The 27,175-nt window shown below is 41.5% G+C and overlaps 1 protein-coding gene across 4 annotated transcripts; it reads left to right on the top strand.

Annotated features, from left to right (window-relative positions):
• FMO4 (flavin containing dimethylaniline monoxygenase 4) lies at window positions 1–24,304 on the top strand. 4 transcript variants are annotated; one of them, XM_035010827.1, is made up of 11 exons: window positions 1–327; window positions 438–541; window positions 2,060–2,195; window positions 3,376–3,513; window positions 5,509–5,697; window positions 6,337–6,499; window positions 14,591–14,733; window positions 15,944–16,143; window positions 17,446–17,798; window positions 19,695–19,764; window positions 21,960–24,304. In XM_035010827.1, exons 4-11 carry the CDS (start codon window positions 3,382–3,384, stop codon window positions 22,378–22,380), a joined length of 1,671 nt encoding a protein of 556 aa, XP_034866718.1. In that variant the 5' UTR covers window positions 1–327; window positions 438–541; window positions 2,060–2,195; window positions 3,376–3,381; the 3' UTR covers window positions 22,381–24,304. The 4 variants fall into 4 exon arrangements, with proteins under 4 accessions (XP_034866718.1, XP_034866717.1, XP_034866719.1 ...); XM_035010826.1 differs by having other exon boundaries at window positions 2,056–2,195; XM_035010828.1 differs by lacking the exon at window positions 5,509–5,697 and having other exon boundaries at window positions 2,056–2,195.
• The last annotated feature ends 2,871 nt before the right edge of the window (window positions 24,305–27,175 follow it).

Genomic DNA, 27,175 nt, shown 5'->3' with positions numbered 1-27,175 from the left:
ACTTTATTCTTTGGACTGCCCCTATGATGGCTCAAAGGACTAATGATGCAAAAGTGTTTGGCAAGCCGCAGGCCTGTTTCGGGAACGGCTGTGACGTTGGAGGTGACTTTGGCGCCCTCTAAAGGTTACCATGAGAAGAGCAGCCGCTGAACAAGCTTTCCTTGAAGTTTCCGCTTTGCCGGAACTGTGACGTTTAAGAGGGTGGGGAAAGGGGGCAGAAGTAGTTATGTTCTTTGATTCCAAAGCCAGTATTGTAACTCGTCATTTAGCCTTCCCCTGAGATCACGGAAGTATCCAGCTCTTGTCGTACACAACTTTTTATCCTCGGTGAGTGGGACACTTTCTGCTGTCACCAGGATGACTGACTGGGAAGGCAAATGGTTTTGTTTCACTGAGACCACTTGATCAAAGTCAGCTTTCCTTTGTTTTCCTTTTAGAACAAAGACTTTGAGTTTCGAAAAAAATAATTTAAGGCAAACACTGTCTTTGTCTATTTGCTTTGAGAAATAATTTGTCAGAGTATCTGCTCTGTGCCAACAAGGTAAGTGTCCTGGATTATTCTTCTTTGCTGTTGTCTTTTTTTTTTTTAATGGGGAGCTGTTTCCAGAAACTGCTTTTGCAGCGGATGAATATTCTCCTTGGTAAGTGCATTCCTTAGAAATGTATGTGATTCTCTTCTTCAGGAGCCTCTTGATTAGGGTTAAATTAAGGAGAAAGTCAGAAAGCAAAGGAGCATTGTAAGGAAACAAAGTTAGGTTGTAGGGAGAAACCATTGAAAGAAAGGTGTTGGTTGGAATCATAGAATCATGGGACTTTCTATAATTCTCTTCTCACCTCTGATTTCATCTGATGGATGAGCTGGTAGTGCCAGGCATTGGGAAACATAAAATCCTCCACAGTTTGGTATTAGGAAATTCTATAACAATGTAAGGGCATTGGTAGGTGATGATAAGAAATATAAACAGATGAGATTCAAATAAATCATAATCCACCGCATGATTTGCAAATCACCCAAATCTCTCCATGTCTCGAAAATGATTCCTACATTTTCTGGTCTGGCAGGTTTGGGATGAGGTTTTCATGTCATTCAAAAGCCAGTTCAATAGTTTAGGGCTCATCTCTACCAAGGAACTCATTATAAGCAACATTTGAGCTACAGAGGACCTTCCATTCATAGCACCCTTTCTAGTTTACAAAGAGCTTACACACACCTTATGTCCTCACCCTACCCAGCCCCCAGCCTCCACCCCCACCGTTTCCCCCCCCCCATCCTTCAAGCCTGCAGTATCTCTCCTACCTTTCAATTCACACCTATTTTGGTACCAAATACTTGTCATTCAGACATAAAAACAATTCTCTTGGGCTGGAAGGGAAAAGGGGAAAACTACTAGAAACCTCTGTTTTACAAATGTGGGAACAATCTCACAGGGAAATAAAGATATTGTTTAAATGTATACAGCTGGTTAGAGGCGGAGGGAGAACTAGAACCCACATCTGCCCATTTCCAATTCACTCACCAACTTCCCTCAGTGATTCGAAGCCTGTTTTTTAAATCACTGCCCTCACTCGGAGATTTGTAATCTGCAAGTGTTGTGTAATTTTAAGAGACATAAATTCCCAGTTTGTTTTTGCGGCCTGAACAGTCTCTTAAGTTGGTCTGTAAAAGACAAGGTGTTCTCACCCCAGAAAAACACAGCCCACTCAGCGTCTCTAACTAGGCCTCCAGGCAGAGTTAAACAGCCCAACAGTGCTGCAAACGTCTGTACCCAGAGCACGCTGCTATTACAGGAACGTACCATGTGATATCATGTGTGTCCACATCTCTCCATATGGTGGCGTCTCCTTGTGGACAGTCACTGGGTCTATTTAGTACTATTATTTAGTCATCGGGTCTTCATCTTTGGGTCCCTCACACTTGACTCAGTAACTGCACTTAGAGATACCCAGGGTGCGTTGTTGAATGAATCAGTTTGCTGCCAGTCTATTCACTGTAGCCCATTTTGCACTTTACCAGTTCAATTAAGCAACAATTTCTTTTGTGTTATTACTGCAAAGACAGAGCACAACTGAGATGGACCAACTTCAGGCTTCTACCTAGTGGCCTGGAAATTCCAGTGTTTTTATTGGCGGAGGCCATTCATTTCTGATTAAAAGCTGTCTAGAAATCCGACTCCTCAACCCAAAGGAACCCACAGGTATATATGCCTATTTATTTCCAAACTTGCTGATTAATTTTGTCTTTGTGAGCTGTCTTTTCTAGGAGAAAGAGAGGGAAAGAGGGAGACAATTAGGGAATGAACACTGATAAATATTTGGTGGTAGGCACTTTTGTATAAGTAATGTCACTTCATTTAAAACTCAGACAATTCTTCAACATAGCCAATTTGCTGGGATTAACTGAGTGGTTAACCCATCTGTCAATACAAAAGCTATATCGATGTTTGCAGAAATCCAGATTATAATACCAAGAAAAACTGGCTATAAATCCCTGGGACACATACTTCCTCCAGTCTCTACTGACAAACATGGGCTTCCACATTTCTATAAGACCTCATCTAGAATGTCCCATATAACTTTCTTTGGGGGCTTTCTTCTAAATTATGGTCAGTCTGTCTTGCCTCTGTGCAAGATTAAGGCCTGCCCTTAACTCATGGAATATCTTTGTTGTATGGCAGGAGATGACCCATGGCCAGCTATTCTTCAGGACTCTAGATGCTTTGAATAAAACTAACATTTTTGCTAGCTGCAGTTCCTAGGGTCCAGAGGGACTAGGTGGTAGCAAAGGGCCCTTTTAATACTGAGGGGATCTAGAGTCCCAAGGGGCACCTGGCTGGCTCAGTCAGTAGAGCATGCGACTCTTAATCTTAGGGTCATGAGTTCCAGCCCAACGTTGGGCATGGAGCCTACTTAAACACTACTACTAATAACAAAACATGTTTAAAAATTAAACAAAAATAAATAAAGTCTCAAGGGGATCAAGGTCCTGACTATACTAATTAATAATAAGAACTAAATTTAAATGAGCACTTACTATGTAGGAGACACACTTCTACAATCCTTCCAACATATCAATCATTTCATTTCATAACAAATATTTAAGATATTATTATTATTATTATTTCCATTCCCATTGTACTCAATAGAAAACCGAGGCCCAGAGAAGACAGCTAGTCCAAGGTCACACTATTAGTAAGTGACACTAAGATTTAAACCAAACACTCTGATTTCCAGAGTCTGATTTCATTTTTAACCAAAATGTGAATCTGTCTCAGCTCAAAGAGGGTGTGTATACCACTATAAGAGTTGAGTTCTATGACAGGAGGTTCCTTCCAGTCTTGTCATATAAAGAAGCTCAGCCCAACTTTGCCCCAACAGAGTACCATGGCCAGGCGAGTTGCAGTGATTGGAGCTGGTGTGAGTGGCCTGTCCTCCATCAAGTGCTGCTTAGATGAGGACCTGGAGCCCACCTGCTTTGAGAGAAGTAATGACATCGGGGGACTATGGAAGTTTACTGTGCGTAGTTTGTACCCTCCCACCTCCATCAGTCATAATCTGGCGGTCTGCTTTGTCCCTGTTCATGCATGGTGGCTTCAGCCTACCTTGATGATCACCTAAAAAAGCAGCTCACTGCAACACCACAGGCTTGTGTGCAGCATAGTGATGAACTTAGAGACTTGGCAGGGCAGGGGCAGTTGGAAGAGGGAGGAAGGAAGAGTTAAGTCTGATACACAAACATAGTATTGGAAGTTACAGTGATTTCTAGACCATGGACATTCTGAGACAAAGCAACAGTGTCTCATAGGTTAGGCTGAATGGCATTTGTGAATATGGAGCAGATGACGCTTCTGGAAGGATGGAAGTTGGCATCAGGGAGTGGAGCTCCAGCCCACAGGATTATTCAGGTCTTTGGGAAGAGAATTGGCAAGAGTGAAGCAAGAATCCAGACCCTGAAAGGTTGGGGTAGGCGGTTGGGTAGCTTTCACATTATCACAATAAAAAGAGCCAAGGCACTGATCAATCCTTCTAAGGAGTGGAATGTGCATCCTGGGGGGGTTACACGTAGGGCTAGGCCAGCTGTTAGGTGACTTGAGCAATAGAAGTAAGGGCTGGAAGTGGCTAAATACCACCTGCCTTGGACCAGGATTGGTCCTGGTAACTGGGAGTAGCAGGATCTTCAGCAGGGACCTAAGGATCCGTCCCATTGGTGGAGTATAAAGTGTCAGAAGATAGGCGGCCTAAGTACTGGATGTTTCAGTAGTAATTGAAAAGCAACGTTCAGTGGGAGCTCATGGTGGAGGAGAGTACTTCAAACTGGTATGAGGGAAGCCTTCATGGAGAAGGTGGCATGGGCCAGTCCTTGATACATGGTGAAGAAAACAGAAATAGCAAATGTATGTAAGCAGGTATGGTCACAACCCTAGGATTATAGTGTGCTAGGGGAAAAAGCTTCTTCTGGTGTACTGTGACCCTGATTGAGCCACCAAATGTCAATGTGGAAAGAAAACACTGGGTCTGGTTTTTGTACCTTCTGCTATTTGACCCCACGGTTGATTTGGTTTTCTTCCCCCACTCTAAAGTAATACAGATAAATTTTAGAAAATAATTTTGAGTTATTAAAAAAAAAGAAAAAGAAAATAAGAGTGTCTGGGTGGCTTAGTTAAGCGTTTGACTCTCGATTTTGGCTCTGGTCATGATCCCAGGGTCCTAGGATCGAGCCCCTCATCGGGCTCCCTGCTCCGCGGGAAGCCTGCTTCTCCCTCTCCCTCTGCCACTCCCTCTACTTGTGCTCTCTCTCTCTCTGTCAGATAAATAAATAAAATCTTAAAAAAATAAAATAAAATAAAATTAGAGTCTTCAGTATAAGTGCTGATGGGAAGGAGCCAATAAAGAGAAAGTGACTGAAAATATACATGGTGGGTGACTTGGGTGGCTCAGTCAGTTAAGCGTCCAACTCTTCATTTTGGCTCAGGTCATGATCTTAGGGTCATGGGATCAGGCCCCATATTGGGTTCCACATTCAGTGCAGAGTCTCCTTGAGATTCTCTCTCTCCCCCTCTGCTCCTCCCCCCAACTTGTATATGTGCTCTCTCTCTCTAAAATAAATAAATAAATCTAAAAACAAGAAAAAGAAAATATACCTAGACAATAAATACAAAAATCAGTGAGCAGTTCTGTGAGCAAAGGCAAGAGGAAGAAGTCCTCATGAGTGGAGAGATTGAGGATGGCAAAAAAAAAAGAAGAAAAAAATAAGCAAGTCAGACCGTAGGCCCCATGTTCATGGAATCACTGAATGGCAATGTTAGTCTTGGAGAGGCCTGCTAAATTTTGTTAATTTCTTTGTAGTTTGAGAAGGATACTGTGTTTAATAATTCCAATCTCACCAATGATTTCTGACAACTATAACATGGAGATCCAATGCTGTTTTCCTGGAACTCTTTGGAATTACAAATGGAATCTTTTTTCTTCCTGCCTCCCCCACCCCATCAAGCTAACTATGTTTCACCACAGGAAACTTCTAAAGATGGGATGACCAGGGTCTACAGATCATTAATGACAAATATCTGCAAAGAAATGTCATGTTATAGTGACTTCCCCTTCCAAGAAGATTATCCCAATTTCATGAACCAAGGAAAATTTTGGGACTATCTCAAAGAATTTGCTGAGCACTTTGACCTTCTGAAATACATTCGGTTTAGGGTAAGACAACTTGGGCTATGGAAGGTTAATGAATGGGGGCTGCCCATTCAGCAATCTAATGGAAAGGAGATCCTAAGTAAATTTATTCCTGATTTTATCTCTATCTGAATAAGGTAGATAATAAAGGCTCCTCACTTCTCCCATTTCTCATGTTTTACTCAAATAAATCATTAAGATACCGACTTTTCTGAGTCCTCTTCTGAATCCAAATTCTTATTTGGGATGCGATTTAGAAATTTTTTTCTTGAGACGAAAGGAAAAATGAATTTTGTTCATGAAACCTGCTGGGAAGAAATGACTAGGAATCTGAACCACAGAAATTATAATGAGCCAAAACTCTTCCTACATTTTCCCAATGCATTCGGTATTGTAACTCATCTCCTCACTGGGAATAAGAACTAAGTGTTTCTTCCTTCCAGTGAAGGCATGCAGATGTTTTGGGTCCTGCACTAGGACAGCTTTTGAGACTTTGTACAGGTTACTTAATTTCTTTATCAGGAAGATAAACCAATATTGACAGACCTCTTACCCTGAGACAGGTTTGGCCCACATGGAATAACAAACATGGTTACCATACCAGCCATTTCATGAGGTCCCAAGGTGATTGACAGAAAGTGAGTGTTTGTCTGCCACTTTCAGACCACGGTGTGCAGTATAACGAAGCGTCCAGACTTCTCTGAAACCGGTCAATGGGATGTTGTCACAGAGACCGAGGGGAAGCAGGAACGAGCTGTCTTTGATGCTGTCATGGTTTGCACCGGACATTACCTGAATCCCCATTTACCTTTGGAGTCCTTTCCTGGTGAGTCATTTCTACCTGAGACCATGTCTACTCTTCTGGGTTCTCCTTGAAGAAAGTCATTTTTTGAATTGGAAATAATTCCTAATGATTAGAGACGACTCTGTGTTCACCCTAAGAAATAATATGTACAGATCTTTGAAAGGTATAAAGCACTATGTAGGTGTCTTCTTATTTACTTATCAATATAAATGCTGCCATTACTGAAGTTTATCATGCCTGTCTGATTCAAGTTCAATGATCACATAAGGCTGAGGTGTCATAAAAAAAAAATGCGAGCTTTTGAATTTTGTCATTGAATTACAGGTCATTTGAATCAGGAGTGATCTGTAATTCAGTAACTTAAAGGAAGTGAGAGTATAAAGAAACTTGACAGATTTGTTTTTAAGAAACAGAGCAGCAATTATACATCCAAAGAAATAGTTTCATCCTTCAAAACAGTCACCACAATAATAATCCACACATCTCTTATACCAAGGCTGTCACCACAAAGGAGTTTTAGAAATTCCTTTTGGAAACGCTTTTGACTCCAACAGCACATTTTTTGAAATGTACAGTTGGCCTTTGAACATCTCAGGGGTTAGGGATGCTGACCCCCTGCATAGTCAAAAATCCCCGTATAACTTTTGACTCTCCCCAAAAAACTTAACTACTAATGGCCTACAGTTGACTGGAAGCCTTATTAATAATATAAACAGTTGATTAACCCATATTTTGTATGTTATATATTATATACCATATTCTTACAACAAAGTAAGCGAGAGAAAAGAAAGTGTTACCAAGAAGACCATAAGGAAGAGAAAATACATTTATAGTACTGTATGGTATTTACTGAGAAAAATCCATGTGTAAGTGTCCCCACATAGTTCAAGCCCATTGTTGTTCAAGAGGCAGCTATACTGATGATTGGCAGATCTCCATCTTTTGAGATCAAATGAGGATTATTAAAATGTAGTACAGCTACTCTTCTTCTGTCACTTATAAGTGGCTTTAAAGGCAATTGAGTAAGTGAAGTTTGGAAACTTCATTAAGGAATTGAAAGAACGTTTAAGGAAGAGTGTGAAGAATAAAACTTGCACACCTGGGCCAATAAAACAAAAAAAACAAAATGTTTGTAAATCTTATCAACGTAATCTCAAATTAACAAACTATCCCACTTTAAACAAATGTTTTAGGGATCAAGTGAGACTTCGGCGCATAATTTTGCGAAGAAGCAATTGTATAAATGGTGGTTGGACTTCAGACTTGCAGCAAGCCTGTGGGCTAAAAACACAATGGCACTGGACTAAAGAAATATAGAAGCACCTTTTAGAAAGAAGTTTCTACGGGGAGATGTGTTACAAGTATCAAATAATTGATGTTTTTGGAATGTAGTGTCTTGTCAGGTTTGGCTTGGCTTACCCTCAGTTCACTTAGACTCTGACTAAAAGATGCTATTGCAGAAGATCAGGCAAGTACTGAGCGGTGAGGATCCTTGTGGCAGTTTAAAAGTGTATAATCTGGAAGAGTTGGTTCCAAGGAAAGAGACTGGGCAAACATATAATAGAATCGCAAGGTAGTTTGAGATCATTTCGAGAGCAAACGTTTCTCTATACCTTAATGATCTCTGGGGAAGAAATGATTGCATTAGAAGTATTGGTGTGCCCTTCTCTTTTGCCCCAAAGCCCAGATTATGGAAAAGGAAGAAATCCACACATACAGATTTCAGCAATCCTCCTCAGGAGGTCTAAGTTTACGACCAGACTCTAGAAGGATTTGTGACAGCGGGACACCAGGACAGATACCCCAGTTTCCTCTGTCTTCTTCCCAGAATGAGGAATCCTGGTGAGTGGACACAGTGGAAGTTTTCTAAGGAGGTCTGATCTGCTCCAGTTCCCTCAGGGCAATGACCCTTGATGATAAGTGACCTTTAGCACACTAGTTATGAACAAAATCCTAAAGTCAGCAGCCTGGAGCACATCCCGGTTCTAATTGCAGAATCTTGGGTAAACTTCACCCAATGACTCCATTTCATAGAGAATTCAATGAGATCATCCATGTAAAACACTCAGCGGAGGACAGAGCACATAGGAGCACTCCATCAACGTTAGCTACCAGCGCTGTGACTCATGACCTATTGGGAACTGGTATGAACCCTTTGAGAACTGTTCAGAAGGAGCTGCTTCCTAAGAGCCATGTGATTCCCCCAGACTAAGAACTATCCACCCCTCTGTTATAACTCCCGCCTCGGCAGCCATCCCACCCCAGAGTTCGAGCTCCTCCTGTATCCCAGGTGGGAACCCCTGGGCGGGTAACGCAGACACGAGTTCTGCATCCCTCTCCCACACACAAAAGGTGTGTAAGAGTGACTCTCCGACCACATATCAAGTGTGATCGTTAGTTATAGATGAGTGATGTGAATGCCTAATTGTGTTTGATCAATTATTAATAAATCTCTTTAAACTTTGTGAGCATGATAAATGGAATTCAAGTGCATTTCCTAACACATAACCTTAGGGCGATAAATACAAGATGAACAAACCACAGCAGCAAAGCGTTCCAGAGATAATTAGTGACAAGGCAGACTAAGCCCCATGCCCCTCGGCAGACCCTGAGGGTGTCACTGTATAAGAGGGCAATGTAATAATTGAAGGTTATAAGGATGACCTTGAATTATCAGTATGTTCTAGTTTTAGGACATAAAATATATAATACCCTTCAGAAAGATTTCTGTAAAAAAAAAAATTAAGATTTTGATGTTTCTGTGTTAAATTGCCCAGTTGTCTGAAAACTTCTCTCCCCTAAATGTTGCATTTCCTTGGCATCAAATGATGCATTTATTATATTGCATTAGACTTCCCCAAAGTGAGGGGATGGCACTCCAGAAGTGCTCAGTAGTCCCCAGTTCTCCTCTCCCTGTCCCCATCCCCATACACGGATGTCAAATAGAAAAAGGAAAATACAGTAAAAATGAAAGCTGAACCTTGAAGTAATTTTCCGTGACAATAGTATATGTTTAATATGTGCTTACTGAATGAAGTCAGTTACCCAACAGTCTTTTATGAAAACAGCCTGAAGGAAGAGAACTAGTGTAATGATAGACGTAGGCTTTGACCTCAGCACAGTGTTTCCCAACAACCACCAAGACCTGAGGTGCTTATTTTAAAAGCAAGTTAATGTGGTATTTACAGAATAAGAACCTCCGAAATTGGGACCCTGGAATCCTAATGTTTCCCCAGCAATGTGATTCTGATGGAAACTAAAGGTTAAGAATCATTTCCATAGTCCGAGTAGAGGCAGCCTCGCCCTGTGGTTACCATGTGGTTAAGTTCAAGTTGTGCCTCTGATGTTTATTGGCACCTGGGCAAATCCTGTGTCCTAAGTCCCTATTTCTCCACCTGTAAAATGAAGTACTCATAGCACCTTTTTCCTAGGGTTGCTTGAGGATGAAATCAGCTGCTAGCCATGGAGTGCCTAGCACAGGACCTAGAACAGGACCTAGAACAGCTCAGTGGAACTTATGGGTGTTGGCATGAAAGAATTCTACCCACTCTTTTGCAGAAAAAGAAATGGAAAAAAAATTACTGGTGCCAAATTAAAGATAATTATTTTCTATTTCCAGGGCAAACTCAATCACTTAAGTCATTTGAGGGGAAAAAAAATAGCTTGAAAGGTAGCACAAAATTGGAGTCATAAAACTGGAATTTAAATCCTGTCTCTGGTACTTATTAATTATATGGCCTTAAGCCAATCACTTAACCTTTCTAAGCACTAATGGATTTACCTGTAAGACAAGGATGAATAACTACCCCCTCCAGGAGGATTGCTGCAAATCTGACTTGAGAGAATAACTGTGGAAGCACCTGGCTGAGCACAATTCATTAAGATTTTTTTGTAAAAGGTAACTTCCTGCTAAACTGTAACATGAATTCATTCTTTGAGTAACAACAATGCAATTTACCGTGCACAAAGCCATGACAGAATGATACTGGAAGAAACAGGGGAGGGTACTGGAGCATAACACGGACGTTAAAAGTCCAGGATCTTGCATCAAAGTACTTGCATTTAAATTCCCAGCTCGGGGCTCCTGGGTGGCTCAGTCGTTAAGCGTCTGCCTTCGGCTCAGGTCGTGATCCCAGGGTCCTGGGATGGAGCCCCGCTTGTGTTCCCCCTCTTGCCGTCTCTCATTCTGTCAAATAAATAAATAAAATCTTGATAGATAGATAGATGATAGATGATAGATAGATGATAGATAGATAGATAGATAGATAGATAGATAGATAGATAGATAGATAGATAGATAAATTCCCAGCTCTCAGGGCACCTGGCTGGCTCAGTCAGTGGACTGTGCAACTCTTGATCTCAGGGTCACAAGTTCAAACCCCACGTTGCATGTGGAACCTACTTACAAATTAATTAATTGTTAATTAATTAATTGAAGTAAGTTCCCAGCTCTCTATTCATTGACAAGTGTGATGTCACAAAAATCACATAATCCCTACAAATCTGTTTCCACATATGTAAGATGTGTAAAAATAGTATAGACTTCAAAGGGTTATTGTGAGAAAAATCCATGTAATCACTCTATAAGTGTTATTAGAACTGCAATACAAAATGTCCTTTGGATCTATTAAGGATTCCCTGCCCTCAATTTATTCTGAGGGAAAAGATTATAATCTCTTTCTTTCTAAAACGACCCCCACTCCATTCAGATGAAACATTAAATTGAAGTTCCATCTGCCTGAGTTTAGAAGTTATTAATGTTAAAGTTTCTTATTGCTCTGGTTTAGAAAAAGGAGGATGTACATACATGTGTCCTGGCTGACGTTGCCTTTTTTCTGTAAAAAAAAAATATGGGTGGGGCGCCTGGGTGGCTCAGTCGGTTAAACTTCTGCCTTCGGCTCAGGTCATGATCCCAGGGTCCTAGGATCGAGCCCCGCATCGGGCTCCCTGCTCCACGGGAAGCCTGCTTCTCCCTCTCCCACTCCCCTTGCTTGTGTTCCTGCTCTCGCTATCTCTCTGTCAAATAAATAAAATCTTAAAAAAAAAAAAAAAAGACCCCCACTCTGCATATATGTATGCTGAAATGCACAGCTCTGTTTTGTAAGGGAGAAAAGACTTTCCGTCTACCCTCCTCAGTTTGATAGGCAGATTAGAAGGGAGAAAGGTATACAGATTTATTAATTTTTAATACTAATGTGGGGGCACCATAGGAAAATAATGAATACCAAAAAAAAGCTGTGAGATTTGAGTGTTTATATACCATCTTTATAGGGAAAGGGGAGGGGATGTAGGCCATCCAGGGGAGAGCAAATGTTTCTAGAAAGATGAATGGGCTCTTAGAAGAGTGGATGGGAGATACGATCATTTGTGACGTTTGTCTGGGTATAGACTTCTACGGTCCTCTTCTGTGATATAAGAACCGATCTTCCCTGGTTGATGAAACTGCCAGGGAAGAGATTTATGACCATAGGAGTCCTTTCCAAGGCAGATGAGGGGAGTTCAGAGAAAGCCTCTCCCTGCCTTTGCTGTTTTTCAAGATCCTTCACTTGAAAATAATAAATATATCAAAGTGGCACATTTTGGGTAGCATGTCCTGTACTCCTTCAGTGGTAAAGTAAATATTTCAAACATGACAGCAATCCAAAAAAATAACATCAAGTCATCATACAATTTCCTCAAGGAAATGACAAGGCATTGGAAGACAAAGCCCTGGCCAAAATCTGAACAGTTTGGGAATAAATACCAGAATTTCTGTCAATCTTTACTTAGACCAGAATGCAAGAGAGCTACAACTGTTTGGGTAATGATTTCAAATGCTGTCAAAACCCCTCTGACATCTGGCCAAGGTTTACTCTTTTTAAGATGCCTTTTCTGCTGGGGCACCTGGGTGACTCAGTCAGTTAAGCATCTGCCTTCAACTCAGGTCATGATCTTGAGGTCCTGGGATCGAGTCCTGCTCGGCGGGGAGCCTACTTCTCCCTATGCATCTCCCCCCCAGCTTGTGCTCTCTCTTTGACAAATAAATAAAATTTTAAAAAAATAAAATCTTCAAAAGATTCTAAAAAAAAAAAAAGATGCCTTTTCTGCTTTTCACTAATCACCATGGATCTTTCACAAGTAGTTGTAAGACTGATGTTGAGCTGGGGGAGGAAAAACTTGCTACCAGGGCAGCCAGCTCCCCTTGCAAGCAGCTGTAGCCACAGCCTGTCAAGCTTGGGTCAAACACCAGGCCCCAGGCTTCAGGGACTCCGAGGGTCAAGGTCTCACAGTGGTCTCCTTGCAGCCCCTCAAACGTGCCCCCATGTCCAGGGGACAGAAAACGTCACAGTACTTTAAGTTCATTCCTGAAATTCTCCAATTTCCAGCTCCTGGCCACTTCAACTCCAATCCCCAAAAGTGAGTGAGGTGCTAGGGATCCCAAAACGGGTCTGCAGCATGGGTGGTTCAGTGGTGGAATTCTCACCTGCCAAAACGGGTCTGCATACACATTCTTTGCAAATCCTGCACAGTGGGTTTAACGTGTCCCTTGGAATACGGCCAGCATTGTATTCAGTTTCCAGCTTGGGGGGCCTTAGGAGGCAAAGAATCCAATTAAAATATTGTGTTACACATATTACCTGTGCAATAAATGTTATTAAGTAAATCAATCAATCAATATATGATAGGAGAATGATATATTCTGGGAGACAGTTTCATCTTTTTATTTTTTAGATTTATTTCTATTTTATTTTTTAAGATTTTATTTATTTATTTATTTGTCAGAGAGAGAGAGCAAGCACAAGCAGGGGAGCCCCAGGCAAAGGGAGACGCAGGCTCCCCGCCGAGCAGGGAGCCCGATGCGGGACTCAATCCCAGGACTCTGGGATCATGACCTGAGCTGAAGGCAGACGCTTAACTGACTGAGCTACCCAAGCACCCCTATGTCTATTTGTTTTAGAGAGAGAGAGTGGGGGAAGGAACAGAGGGACAGGGGAGAGAGTCTTAGACTCCCCACTGAGTGCAGAGCCTGCTGCGGGCTCGATCTCATGACCCTGAGATCACAACCCTGAGACCACCACCTGCACTGAAACCGAGAGTTGGGCACTTAACCAACAGCACCAACCAGGCACCCCTAGTTTCGTCTTTTTTTTTTAAATTTCAGAAATACTTGAAGTATTGGGGTGTGAAGCTGTCAAACCCTCTGAACTGCAGAGCTTCCCTTTCAGATTCATTGTCAGAGCTTCGTCTCACCCATCTGTGGGTCTGACGGTCACTGCCCCCATCACTCTTATTCCTTCTGCCACCTCGTAATTCCCGTGGCTGCAGCCGCCACTGGAAACACCTCTACTTCTTCTATTACTACCAGGCTTCATTTATATGAATCCATGGCTTATGTCTTTTATAGATGCCAAGGAGATAGTCACCAAAAATAAATCAAGAGAAGAAATATTTGAGAACCCTTCTCATATACATAAATACCATAATAGTGATACTTCTATTAACAGAGTGTTAGGAACTTGAAAGGTGGTCAGTAACACAAATATAAATAATGTAAGAAAAGAGTATAAACGAGCGCACGGTATAATAAAGCATTAAGCATATAATAAAGTAAAATTACATTAAGTATAAGTAACAAGCTTAAACCACAAAAATAATTACTTTATGTACAAAAGAACTTGCCACAAAATTTCTTTTGTGGAAAATTGTAATTGAACTAAAATTCAATCTGTAAATATGTTATGTACACAAACCATATTCTCATAGACTATATCTTTTGGGTAAAATGCAGTCTATTTCTTGCTTAACGATGTTCAGGGTCATGCATGAAAGGTTTGTTGTTGTCTGCAGTGAGCTTGATTTCCCCAAGTAATTGCTTTCAAAGGGAGCACTCATGTGGAATACAAATTCTTCTGTACTTGTCAATCTCCTGCAGGTTGTACTAAATCTATATCTGGGCTCACAGAATCCAGTGGAGAGGGAGATGATGTGCTGCTTCTACTTCCTGCAATTAGCAGCAGGAGCAAAAGGCCGACATATTTCTGGAACTTCCCTCTTCCTACAGACCCCATGCCTGCCTCCTAGGGAATTACAGCTTCAGATACTTCTGATTTTCTGATCCCTCCTTCCCCTCAGGTATTCATAAATTTAAAGGCCAGATCCTGCACAGTCAGGAGTACAAGAGCCCAGAAGGCTTTCAAGGCAAGCGCGTGTTAGTGATCGGTCTTGGGAACACTGCAGGGGACGTGGCAGTGGAGCTGAGTCGAACGGCAGCTCAGGTACACCTGGGTGAATCCACACCCTCACCCTACCATCATTTCTGGTGGCCAGAGAGAGGTATGACAATTATAAAACACAGTGGCAATGGCTAAATCATGTGGACACAGCATGAGTGCAACAAATCCACACGTGACCGGATTGAACCATCTCCAAGAGGGGTCTAGGAAATTGTATGGATGTCAGACCACTAGGCATCCTTCAGAGGCACTGTTTCAGAAACAAGATCAAATGGACAAACGATTCCACCCAGACCAATTATCTTTCTTTTACGCTCTCCCTTTGCAATTCTGGCGAAACCCCCATAGAAACATAGAAAAGGGAAGTTGTTTTCTGACCATGCTTGTTTTTAAAATAAAAGCAACCTTTACTCTGCCCACGAAGTGTCTGTAATGATTTTAGAATGTCCAAGCGTAGATTCACAAATTAGAAATCTGTTCCACTTTAACATAAATTATAGGACAATGATTCGATTTGGAAAGAATAGATTTTTATTTAACTCAGTTAAAATAGCTTTTTCAAAACATCGCTTTAAATTCTGTATTATTTAGATGTAAAAAAAAACCTGCCAGATGAATAGTGCATCTACTAGTCCTATAATTTTTTATAGTGAATATGATAAAAATACTTAACAGATATATAGATCAGATAAAAGTGATTTACAAAAACAACGGCAACAACAGAAACAGTCATTTATAGATCTATGTACAAATTTACCAGTTAAGAACAGATGTTATGAATGAAATCTTGCCATTTGCAACAGTATAGATGGAGCTAGAAAGTATAATGCTCATAAGCAAAATGAGTCAGTCAGGAAAAGACAAATACCCAATGATTTCACTCATATGTAGAATTTAAGAAACAAAACAAACAAGCAAAGGGAAAAAAAATAAGAGAGAGAAAGAGAGACAAATCAAGAAACAGACTCTTAACTATAAAAAACAAACTGATGGTTCCCAGAGGGGAGGTGGTTGAGGGGATGGGTGAGATAGCTGATGGGGATTAAGGAGTGCCCCTGTGGTGATGAGCACTGGGTGATGTATGGAATTGTTGAATCACTATATTGTACACCTGAAACTAATATAACACTGTATGTTAACTAACTGGAAATAAAATTTTAAAAAAGGACAGATGTTATAACAACATTTGAAATACACCAAGGAAAAATACTACAAAATGATGTATATATATTTATCCTTCCTTACTTTTTAGGTACTTCTCAGTACCAGAACTGGTGCCTGGGTTCTCCACCGCTCTTCAGTTGGGGGCTACCCACTTACTATGGTGATTACAAGAAGATACCTTAATTTTATTGCACAAGTTCTGCCCTCGTGTGTACTAAACTGGATTCAAGAGAGGGAATTGAATAAAAGATTTAACCATGAGAATTATGGATTAAGTATCACAAAGGGGTACTTAAATTTTTTTATTTAATGGGAAAATTATTTTTCATTCTGCTTTATTCAGAACTCAAAATCTTCAATAATTATCATGCTGCTTTGTTTATTCTGTTCTGAGCTTAGCTCCTTAATTAAGACAATGTCCATCAGGTACCACAGCAGTCCTTGAAATGGGAATATTCTCTGGTAACAAAAGTAGTAAGTAATTCATTAAGCTAGGAGAAAACGTAGAATAAAAACTTTACATTTCGAGCTTGAAAATCAGGAAATTAAAATTGGCTTTGAGGAATCTTGGAATGCTGCCATCTACAAATGGAATATTTGCAGCATCATAAGTACAGATGGCCAGCTAACTTTTAATAAATAACTTTTAATAAATCTCTGGCTGAATGATTAGATGATACATTTCCAACAGGAATTCCTAGAATTACATATTTTAATATATATCTGTATAAAGTTGCACATGGCAAGAGAAAGAAAGCCTTTGAAATGAATATTAGGTCATTAAATGTGACTTTTATTTTATGCTTGACCCAAATATTTTTCTTTGGTAAGACAGCTCTCAACTTATAAAGAAAATTAATGGCAATGGATAATTTGTCTTTTTTTTTTTTAGAGAGAGAGAGTGAGAAAGAGAGAATGTGTGCACATGTGTGACCGGGGAAGGGAGAAAGGGGCCAAGGGAGAGGGAGAATTCCCAGTAGCCTCGACACCCAGCGCAGAGCCCCATGTGGGGTTGACCATATGACCCTGAGACCATGACCTGAACCAAAATCAAGAGTCAGTCGCTTAACCAACTGAGCCACCCGGGTACCCAGATATGTCAATTTTACAAAGACATTATGTCTGTTGTGATTAGATAGAATGATGTTCACAACGAAAATATTTATCAGCATAAATCGATTCAGATTTTTATTTTTATTCAAAAAGTTTCTTGGTAACTTCCTCTTTGCCTAATGTCAATCCTTTGAGGCCTGGGTGAGGTGAGACCCAAAACTGATTATTAAATGGATTGTTGCATACTCGATCCTGACGCTTCAAGAAAAGCATTGCTCCAGAAATTAACTTCAAGAGAATTTTAAACCCCAAGCAGGAAAGAATAGGTTTAAACATTGTCCACATGCCTTCTACTGGAAGTAGGAACACAAAACGTGTTATTGCAACAGTAAGTTGGATAGGAAACTTTAAACTCGACATTGGTAAATTCACTCCCTTGGCTTGGCAGATAGTTTCCTTGAACTGACCAAATAAATAGTTTGCTCAAGTATCTCACAGATATAACTACAATGAATAATTTTCTCTTCTGTGTCAAAGGAAAAAATCAAAATTCATTGTGAATGACGAACTGCCAACCTGTATCCTTTGTGGGACAGTCACCATGAAAACCAGCTTGAAGGAATTTACAGAAACCTCTGCTCTCTTTGAAGATGGAACAGTGGAAGAAAACATCGATATTGTGATCTTCGCTACAGGATACACATTTTCTTTTCCCTTTCTTGAAGAACCTCTTAAAAGCCTTTGTACAAAGAAGATATTCCTGTACAAGCAGGTCTTTCCTTCAAACCTAGAGAGAACAACACTAGCTATCATTGGCCTCGTCAGCCTTAAAGGATCCATCTTAGCGAGCACAGAGCTCCAAGCACGCTGGGCCACAAGAGTATTCAAAGGTACTTGACTCTATTTAAAGCCCTACGTGATCAACTGAGTCTTCAAATTAGTGCTTTGTGATTTAGCCCAAATGGAACAGATATGAGCTAAAGTAACATAAAATATCAAAAGAGTTTAATGGATACTTAACTTCATATATGGGTAATATTACCATGGATGTTCTTATATCGCTAACGTGATAAGAGTGGGGAAAAGGTTTTGATTCTGTGGATGGAATAAATTTGGACAAGATATCACATTTCTCAGATTAACTGAAATTATTGAAGCTTCAGGATCCTCTATTCTCTTCTACTCTAGTCTAATCTAGTTTATTTGCTTCTAAATCTTATCATTTATTTCTAGAAGTAGAATTTTGTGCCGCTTCCAAAGAAAGTTATTGGAATAATGCACACTGTGTGATAAAGTTGAGTTCTGGGGAGATGGTAACCTTTAAGAAATGCCTGTAAAAAATTTTTTAGACACTGGACACCAAATTGTCCGTTTTCACTGTAAGAGCACAAGTGATGGGGTCAGGGCTACCGGGGTCTGATCCTAACTCTAAAACTCATTATCTTTGTGAGGACCTCTCCGAATCTCAGCCATTTCATCTGTACAGTGGGGATAATGAAACCTCTTTCACAAGGATTTTGTAGGATGGACGTCCACCAAGCACTCACCACCCTTCTTGGCACAGAGTGAAGGCTATAAATTGACAGCTGTTATTATCATACCTCGTTAAAGCAGGGCAAGTTTTAGATTAGTGAACATTTTAAACAATTGCACTTGTATGACTTTTTAAATATAAACAACAATCACAATTTCGCCAACCAGCTATCCTTTAGCAGATATGTATCCTTAGTGGATAAAAACAATCACCAATAATTTATAAATAGGATATAATGCAGTACTAAGGAGTATCAACTTCTTTCACACTGTTCAAATGTAATAGACATCAAATCCACACAGTTCCATTAAGCGATCACAAATTTTTATTTCTTTAAGGCCAATTAAAGTGCTTTCACAGCATTATCTGATTATATTAAAACCACAAAAGATTCTTAAGTACGTGGTGGGGTTTTTATAAGTGTTTTATAATGAGGTCAAAAATGCCTATCAGAATGATAGAGCTGACAAAATGAAACTCGGTTAGATCACACCCCAGGAGTAATTACATGCTTCTCCAGAGAGCCTCCGGGGACGATCCGGGAAACACCAAGTAAAGTCTTGCCCACTTTTTACAGGATAAAGTGATGCTGGTGACAAGTACACTACAGAGTGAAGTCAGACCTAGCTCAAGTACCCAGTAACCCCACCCTCTGGAGTCAGCACTTGGCTCCTAGCCAGAAGAGCAGAGCCCACGCCCTGGGACTGTGTAGGTGAGAGGCTGAAACGGAGCACATCCTCACCACCACTCAAGCAGTCAGAGCTTTGTGAGGCCGAGAGACCATCAGGCGCTTCCACGCTTGAGGCTCCTGGTGTGACGAAAGTGAAGACATGTCAAAGCAGCGTTATAAAAATGAGGTCAAATGTTAGTATTTCCATTTAACCAACGAATGGCTTTCACACACACATATAAATACAAACAGGCATATACAAACCATAGAATACAAATAATATTATATATGAATATATGTGATGTGTGAGCAGATAAATGAGCTGGAGCAGGTGCTGATGACCAGTGGGCCCATGCAGGCTGAGGGCTGGGCCATGGGTGTCCATCATAATTCTGGCAGTAGATGACCCTAGTTAAGTGGGTTTGGAGGAGGACTTTGCCTCCAGAGATTACCTCTAATTCCAGGCTAAGCTTTGACTGTTACATGTCCTAAGGATAGAGCAGTGGGGGGCCAGAAATGAGGAGGAGGAGAACTCAAAGGAAAATACATGTGATGTTAATGTGTTTCCAATTTTTCTCACAGGACTCTGTAAGATACCTCCATCCCAAAAACTGATGGCTGAGGCTACTAAAAAGGAACAACTCATAGAAAGGTATGACATGCATGACATGCAGCTTGTTCCAGCAGAACCTACCGATATATTTCCTCACACACACACACACACATCCTCAGTATAAGAGCCATTCCTAGAGAAGTGCTACAGCAGGTTGGATATCACTGCACTAGGGTCAGAAGAATATGTTTTTAATCTTAAGTCTTCCACCAACTGGATTTGTGGCCTTAGATGTATCAGTGGGGGCACCAACCACATCACCTCAGCAGAGCAGAGAGCCTGACCCCCAGCAGATGGCAATGGTGGGTTCCCTTGACCCCCAGAACTCCACTGTGTCTTTGTCCTCCTGCCTCTCAGGATGCTCTTTCCCTGCATTTACTGGTACCTCCTCCTCCTCACGCCTAAAGACTGGTGAACCCGGACCTTAACCCTCAGACCTCTTCTCACTTCCATTAACACTCACTCCTAGGAGGCCTCTTCCAGGCCTGGGGCTTTAAATGCCTTCATATAGTCATCGCTCCCATACCACTTGGGTATCTCAATTTGAATATGTCTAAATACCAACTCTCGACCCCCATCACTGCCCCACCCATCTTGCCCATGGGTTGCTGTGAGACTTCTCTCCCCTTCTTCGTCACTCGCTACTCATTCCAGTTGGTCCGTCTAAAACCCTAGAGTGATCCTTTCCTCCTCTTTTTCTCTCAGACCCCATGTTAGCAAATACTGTCAGCGCCTACCTTTGAATAAATCCAGAATCCAGACCCTTCCAGCTATCCCTGGGCTTTGCACCTATGCATGCAGCAAGGTCATCCAGGTACAGAATGAACTGGTCACTGTTCATTCTGCCACCCCCGACCAGGTCACTGTCATCTCTCACCAGGACACTTGCTGTCACCCCTGCTCTGGTCTCCCTGCTTCCACTCTGTTCTACAGTCAGATCTTGACACCACAGCAGGAGTGAGCAACACCACGCTGTTCTTCTGTTCAAGACGCTCTGATTGCTTCCCATTTCACTCCCAGAAACTTCCCTGCAACTCTGCAGCCCTCCAGAGCAACCAGCTAGCTCTGCACCCTCACTGCCTCCTGTCCTCCCACCTCGCCCATACTGCTCCAGTCACTCCAGCCTCCTCCCTGGTCCACAAACATGCCAAGCACAGCCCTTTTGCACTTATATTCCCTCTGCCTGGAATGTTCTCCCCACCAGATAGCTACAGGCTCACTCTGTCAAATATCACCTCATAATTGAGAAGCCTTCTCTCACAACACTGTATAAATACGGCGGCAGCCAGTCCCTTCATTGCATCTTCCCCCCAGCTGCCTTTATATTTATTAATAATACCTATTACCACCTGATTCATTATGTATCTATTTGGCTGGGGGAGTTCTCAATACTTTTTTAAGATTTTATTTATTTGAGAGAGAGTGAGTGAGAGAGAGAGAGAGCACAAGCGGGGGGAGGAGCAGAGGGAGAGGGACAAGCAGACTCCCTGCTAAGCAGGGAGCCTAACTCAGAGCTCGATCCCAAGACCCTGAGATCATGACCTGAGCCAAAGGCGGACGCTTAACCGACTGAGTCACCCAGGTGCCCCGTCTGGGGGTTTCTATAGCCTGTTAATTTCCTCACTAGAATGTAAGTGCTTTGACGACAAGGCCTTTGTTTTATTCACTGCTGGACCCCTAGCACCTAGGATGATGCCTGTCACGTGATGGACACTTAATATTTATTTATTGAAAGAATAAATGAATGAATGAGTGAATGAATGACATTGGGACATTACGAAAGTTTACTAACAGCAGAAATAGGTAGGAATAAAGCTTTCATATACATTACACTCATATCTGTGTCATGTTCAGAGCTGGTACACCACAGATGGCCCACAATTAACATCAATAAAAATAATTTAGGTGGCCATATATGTGATGCTTTCTGATCATGTTCATTCATTCAACTGTTGTATTTGGACTGACCAGATTTTTACCCTCATATCAAATTCAAGAACCTAAACCATTATCTGGAGCTCCTCTCCCAATTGCCTCCTTTTACCATTCCCTTTAACAAAATTAATTACCCTCACAAATACCCTTTGTAGATAAACTCCTCTCATTTTTTTTCTTTGCAACATAGAAACACATTCCCAAACATGGTTTGACTCCGATAAAAAGAAACAAAATGGTGGGAGGAGGGATGACTTATAACTTGAAAATGAAAAATGATCCATCTTTTTTCCTCTCAGGGGTGTGATGAAAGACACCAGTGAAGACAAACTTGAGTTCATTCTGTACCTGGATGACCTTGCTGCATGCATAGGCGCAAAGCCCAGTATCCCTCTTCTGTTCCTCAAGGATCCCAGGCTAGCTTGGGAAGTTTTCTTTGGACCCTGTACTCCTTACCAGTACCGCCTCATGGGCCCTGGAAAATGGGATGGAGCCAGAAACGCCATCCTGACCCAGTGGGACAGGACGCTGAAACCCTTAAAAACTCGAATCATTCCCGATTCCACCAAGCCTGCCTCCATGTCACATTATTTAAAAGTTTGGGGGGCACCTATCCTCCTTGCCTCTCTTCTACTGATCTGTAAATCTTCGTTTTTTTTGAAATCGGCGCCAGATAATCTACAGGATAGAATTTCCCCTTATCTAATAAGTATTTGGTGAGGATGAATGATTCATTATAAAAGCTGTCCCTAGCCACATTAATTCTATCTCCAAATATTTTGTGCATTCCTCCTCTCCTTTCCATCTTAACTGCTATCATCCAAGTTCAGGTCCAGTCATCTCTTATCTGAATTATTATACTGTCTTCCTCTTTGGTCTCAGTGCCTCCTTTCTTGCCTCCTTTTCCATCCATATTCTACTCTGCTACCTAAGCAACTGTTCTAAAATAAAAATATTGTCACTGTTTCCATCAAGATCTTGATAGGAATAAGATGACACTCAAATTAGGTAATTTGTGGACATTTTAATATGGAGGTGATTACAAAAGGTTTGAGCAGAATGTAGGGAAATCCTAGGGATAATAAAATACTCCCAGACTGGTAACAATGAGGTATTTTTACCACTCCTAGGCCTAATGAGGCAAGAGGAGAAAACAATTATGAATGAGAGAGAGACTTCTTTGTGAAGAGGGCCACCTCTCAAGAGTTATGACCTTCAGATGACAGAGGAAGGCATTCTGTGGTAACCCCAAAGTACAGAGCTTGGGAATAAATTCTCTAACTTTATTTTCTTCCCTCCCTCTCATCCCCTGTCCATGCTCCCCAATGGCCTAACCCAACCAAAACTCAAAGGGCAAGGTTGCCGACTATTGTAGATTGAATCATGTCCCTTCAAAAAGATATATTCAAGTTCTAACCCCTGGTACCTATACCTTATTTGGAAATAGGATCTTTGCAAATGTAATCAATTTAAGATGAGCTCATGCTGGAGCAAGATAAGCTAGATCCCATATGACAGGTGTCCTTATAAAAGGAGAAGACAGACAGAGACATGGTAGAAAATGGCATGTGAAGACAGGCAGAGGTTAGAGTGATGGACCTACAAGAATCACCCAGCAAACAAACACTGGCAGCCAGGGGAGAGGCATGAACAGATTCTCCCTCAGAAACTCCAGAGGAAACCAACCCTGCTGACACCTCGATTCCAGACTTTTAGCCTCCAAAACTGTGAACGAATAACCCACTTGGGACACTTCGTTTTGGCAATCCTAGGAAACTAACACACGGACTGATGTCATCCATGGAGGTCAGCCTTTGAAAGTACAGACTGAGCAGACAATGGAGAGCATATGAAAAGGATCCAGTGCAGACATATTGCTTTCCAGTTTAAAATCCCTGAAAATGTCTCTTTGATCAGAGATAATGGTCCAAATTCCTTAGCCTGGAAAAGGAGACCCTTTGTGATCTGAGCCCATTTGCCCGATCTCCAGAAACCCCCAGCCTCACTTCAAACCTCCCAACCAATACTACCAACCCCTGAACTGTGCCATACCTCCTCACTTTGGCGCAAGCTCTTGCCTCCGCTGGGAACTCCAACTCCAACTGCCTTTCGAGAGACACTCAAGTATCTCCCTCTGTGAAGCCTTCCCTGAAGCCTTCACTGCTTTGTCATTGCCCTTTCTCACTGTAGCATATAGTTGATCCTCGAACATCACGGGTTTGAATGGAATGGGTCTATTTATGCGTGGATTTTTTTTCTCAGTGACTACAGTAGAGTCCCGTAAATGTATTTTCTCTTCCTTATGATTTCCATAATAACATTTTCTTTTCTCTAGCTGACTTGATTATAAGAATACAGTCTATCGTACAAATAACACACAAAATACGTGTTAATTGACTATGTTTATCAGTAAGGCTTCCGGTGAGCAGTAGGTTATTAGTATAACTGTACTGTTAAGTTTGGGGTAAGTCAGAAGTTATTCAGATTTTTGGCTGTGCAGGGGTGCACTGTTTAAGGATCAACTGGAATATTCTTTTTGAATCTGTCTCCTAACAAATGGTAAGTTACTGAGAGGAACCATATCTTGTTCATTTAAAACACTGCCTGATGCAAAGTACTGCTAAATAAATGATTGCTGATTTAACAGTGGCCTCGCCAGCTGACATTTCTTGTCTGTGCTCTTCTACCCACATTCTTTCTCCTGCCAACATGATAAATTTCCTCAGATTACCTCAGCCATGCAAATGAACAAGGGTAGTCCACCAACAGCAAGAAATCCATATGGCAATTGGAGTAAATATAACCACACAGTAACTGAGAGCCATGTGTATTGGTTGAAAACACTAACTCTAGAATTTGACCTGGATTATAATCCCAGTTCTGCACTAGCTGTAAGGGCTTGGCCACGTGACTTTCTGAGCCGCAGTACCTTCATCCGGAAAATGAAGAGAAAGTGCACAGTGAGACAGGATAGAGTGTTAGATACACAGTAATTTGACTATTTTTTTTTAAAGATTTTATTTATTTATTTGACAGAGAAAGACACAGCAAGAGAGGGAACACAAACGGGGAGTGGGAGAGGGAGAAGCAGGCTCCCCACCGAGCAGGGAGCCCGATGCGGGACTCGATCCAGGGACTCCAGGATCATGACCTGAGCCGAAGGCAATCGCTTAACCAACTGAGCCACCCAGGCACCCCCACAGTAATTTGACTATTAAGAGCTGAGGAGTCTGAGGATATTTTCAGTTTTCTAAATTAAGGGATTTGAAACCTGTTGCCTAGTTCTTTTCCCTCTTGCCTCGTCAGAAAGCATGGCCTTGGGTCTCCATAAATTCTCCGGTAGCACTTTCCAGCTAGGATCACTCTTTTGTCCTTGTGACCCCTCACCAAATCCCTGAGACCTACTGCCACTACCATGGCTGTCACCACCACAACACTACCCATGTGCTACTCAGATGGACTCTCCAGAATGCAACAGGTAAACATCAGCCAAGGAGGAATCGTTCTCAACCATTAGGAGTGGACCTTTTGACATAACTTGTTGATGCATCTAGGTTTTTACTAACAACATCACCCAATAGAAGGGGCACCTAACTCCAAATCTTCAGATCCAACTAAAACTGACCCACTGCAGCAATGCCATATTTAAGTCATCTGTACCCAAGTTCTTGAAGGAGAAAGCAGAGCCAAAATGTCTTTATTACTCGTTACATGATGTAATGTTGTGATTTTTCCCATGTATTAATTTTTAGATGAGAAATCAAACTCAGAGAAGTTAAGTAATTTTCCCTAAGTCACAGAGCGAGGAGGAGACAGAACAGAGATTTCAAGCCAAACATATGCAACCCTAATGCCCAGCCTGCCTCACCAGTTGCCTTGAGAGAGAACTCCTCCATTCACTTCTTACCACCTTGATTTGCTTATGGATGAAGCTCCAATCTGGACACCTCCTCTCTACACCTTGAATAGACTTCTAAGTACTGTGCTTATCACATTCCATGACCCCAGTTCTCGAAAAACAAATGTGTCATGAAAAAGTCACTGCAAGGAAATCATTTTAAATGGTAACATTTTCCACATAAAAAACATGCTATATGTATGCCACCTTGGGATAAACTAGAAGGGGTAGGGGCTTAATTCCTAATTAATATTTTTAAGGACAATCTCTTCAAGTTGCCACAGCCTGGTGTGAAAATAATGTAAGACCATTTTATAGTCATTCAAAAAATCATAACAGTGGAACTATTTAAAGAACGTAACAATTCTTTCTTTTCTTTTGTTGATAAATGTAACATTGAAAGGTTTTTGTATTATAAGAATAGATTCAAGTCCAATCAAACTTTTTGCAAAACAAGTAATTCAAAATAAGACATAGTTCAAATTTGGGCACCTGGCTGGCTCAGTGGGTTGAGCATTTGACTCTTGATCTCAGGGTTGTAAATTCAAGCCCCATGTTGGTATAAAGATAACTTAAAAAATAAAATCTTGAAGACATAAAGACATAACTCAAATTAGTAGAAGGAGTGTGCTCAATAAGAGCATTCCCTCTGCAGGCACCTTGGATGTGCACTAAAATGGCACATCGGCCACAAATGCACAGAATTAGCTATTGTCTGTGAAGGTAGGAATTTCAGGCCTCTGTTGGGAGTTACACCTACCAGAAAAACCCCACCCACTCCCTGCCCCCTCAACAACCCATCCACCATCACCACCTTGGTAATCCACCATTCCAACTCCACCAGCAAGCCTACAGTCCCTTGTCCATAGTGAGCAATGGCAAGCTCTGTGGGTTTGAGCTGCAGGTCCAGCTCAAAACTCAGAGCAGCTGGGGAAAGCAGCAAATGTAGCACTCCCGCATCATGTGTGCTGCTAGAGGGGACGATGCACAGCCTGCTATCAGAAAGGCTGCTCCCAGTCTCAGGGCTCTGTGTGCACACTCCAGTTGACCCTGATCTCAGCTGGCCAAACGGGGCTGATGGGACCCGCTTCTCCAACATAGTGGGTGGAAGCTTTGTATTTAGCATATCTATAAGGAGAAAATGTGACAAAGTGGAATGGATGGGGAAAGAGAGTGGAAGGAAATGAAGAGCAATAGGAAAACATTTATTAGTGAATATTTTTGTACTATGACAATTTCACTTTCGTACAGTCTTGTAACATGAGAGATTCAGATAACAAATCCCCAGACAAGAAAGACTCCTTGTGATTATTTCTTTGCATCCTTCCAATTGTGCACTCTTTGAAGGCAGGAACAGAAAGTAGGCTGACTGAGAGGCACCTGGGTGGCTCAGTCGGTTAAGTGTCCAACTCTTGGCTTTAGCTCAGGTTATGATCTCAGGGTCATGAGATCGAGCTCCATGTTGGGCTCCACACTCAGCATGGAGTCTGCTTGTCCTTCTCCCTCCCCTTCTGCCCCCCCCTTCCGCTCACTCTCCTTCTCTCTCTCTCAAATAAATAAATAAAATCTTGAAAGAAAGAAAGAAAGAAAGAAAGAAAGAAAGAAAGAAAGAAAGAA

Source organism: Mirounga leonina, unplaced genomic scaffold, assembly GCF_011800145.1.
Source record: "Mirounga leonina isolate KUSES-001 unplaced genomic scaffold, KU_Mleo_1.0 Mir_154, whole genome shotgun sequence".
NCBI classification, from domain to species: Eukaryota; Metazoa; Chordata; class Mammalia; order Carnivora; family Phocidae; genus Mirounga; species Mirounga leonina.
This window is presented reverse-complemented; position numbering and strand designations above follow the sequence as displayed.

Coding starts and splice junctions, on each gene's coding strand:
- FMO4 (XM_035010827.1), top strand. CDS start 3,382: ATGGCCAGGCGAGTTGCAGTGATTGGAGCTGGTGTGAGTGGCCTGTCC. Junction 3,514..5,508: donor GGGGACTATGGAAGTTTACT/GTGCGTAGTTTG, acceptor GTTTCACCACAG/GAAACTTCTAAAGATGGGAT. Junction 6,500..14,590: donor ACCTTTGGAGTCCTTTCCTG/GTGAGTCATTTC, acceptor CCTTCCCCTCAG/GTATTCATAAATTTAAAGGC.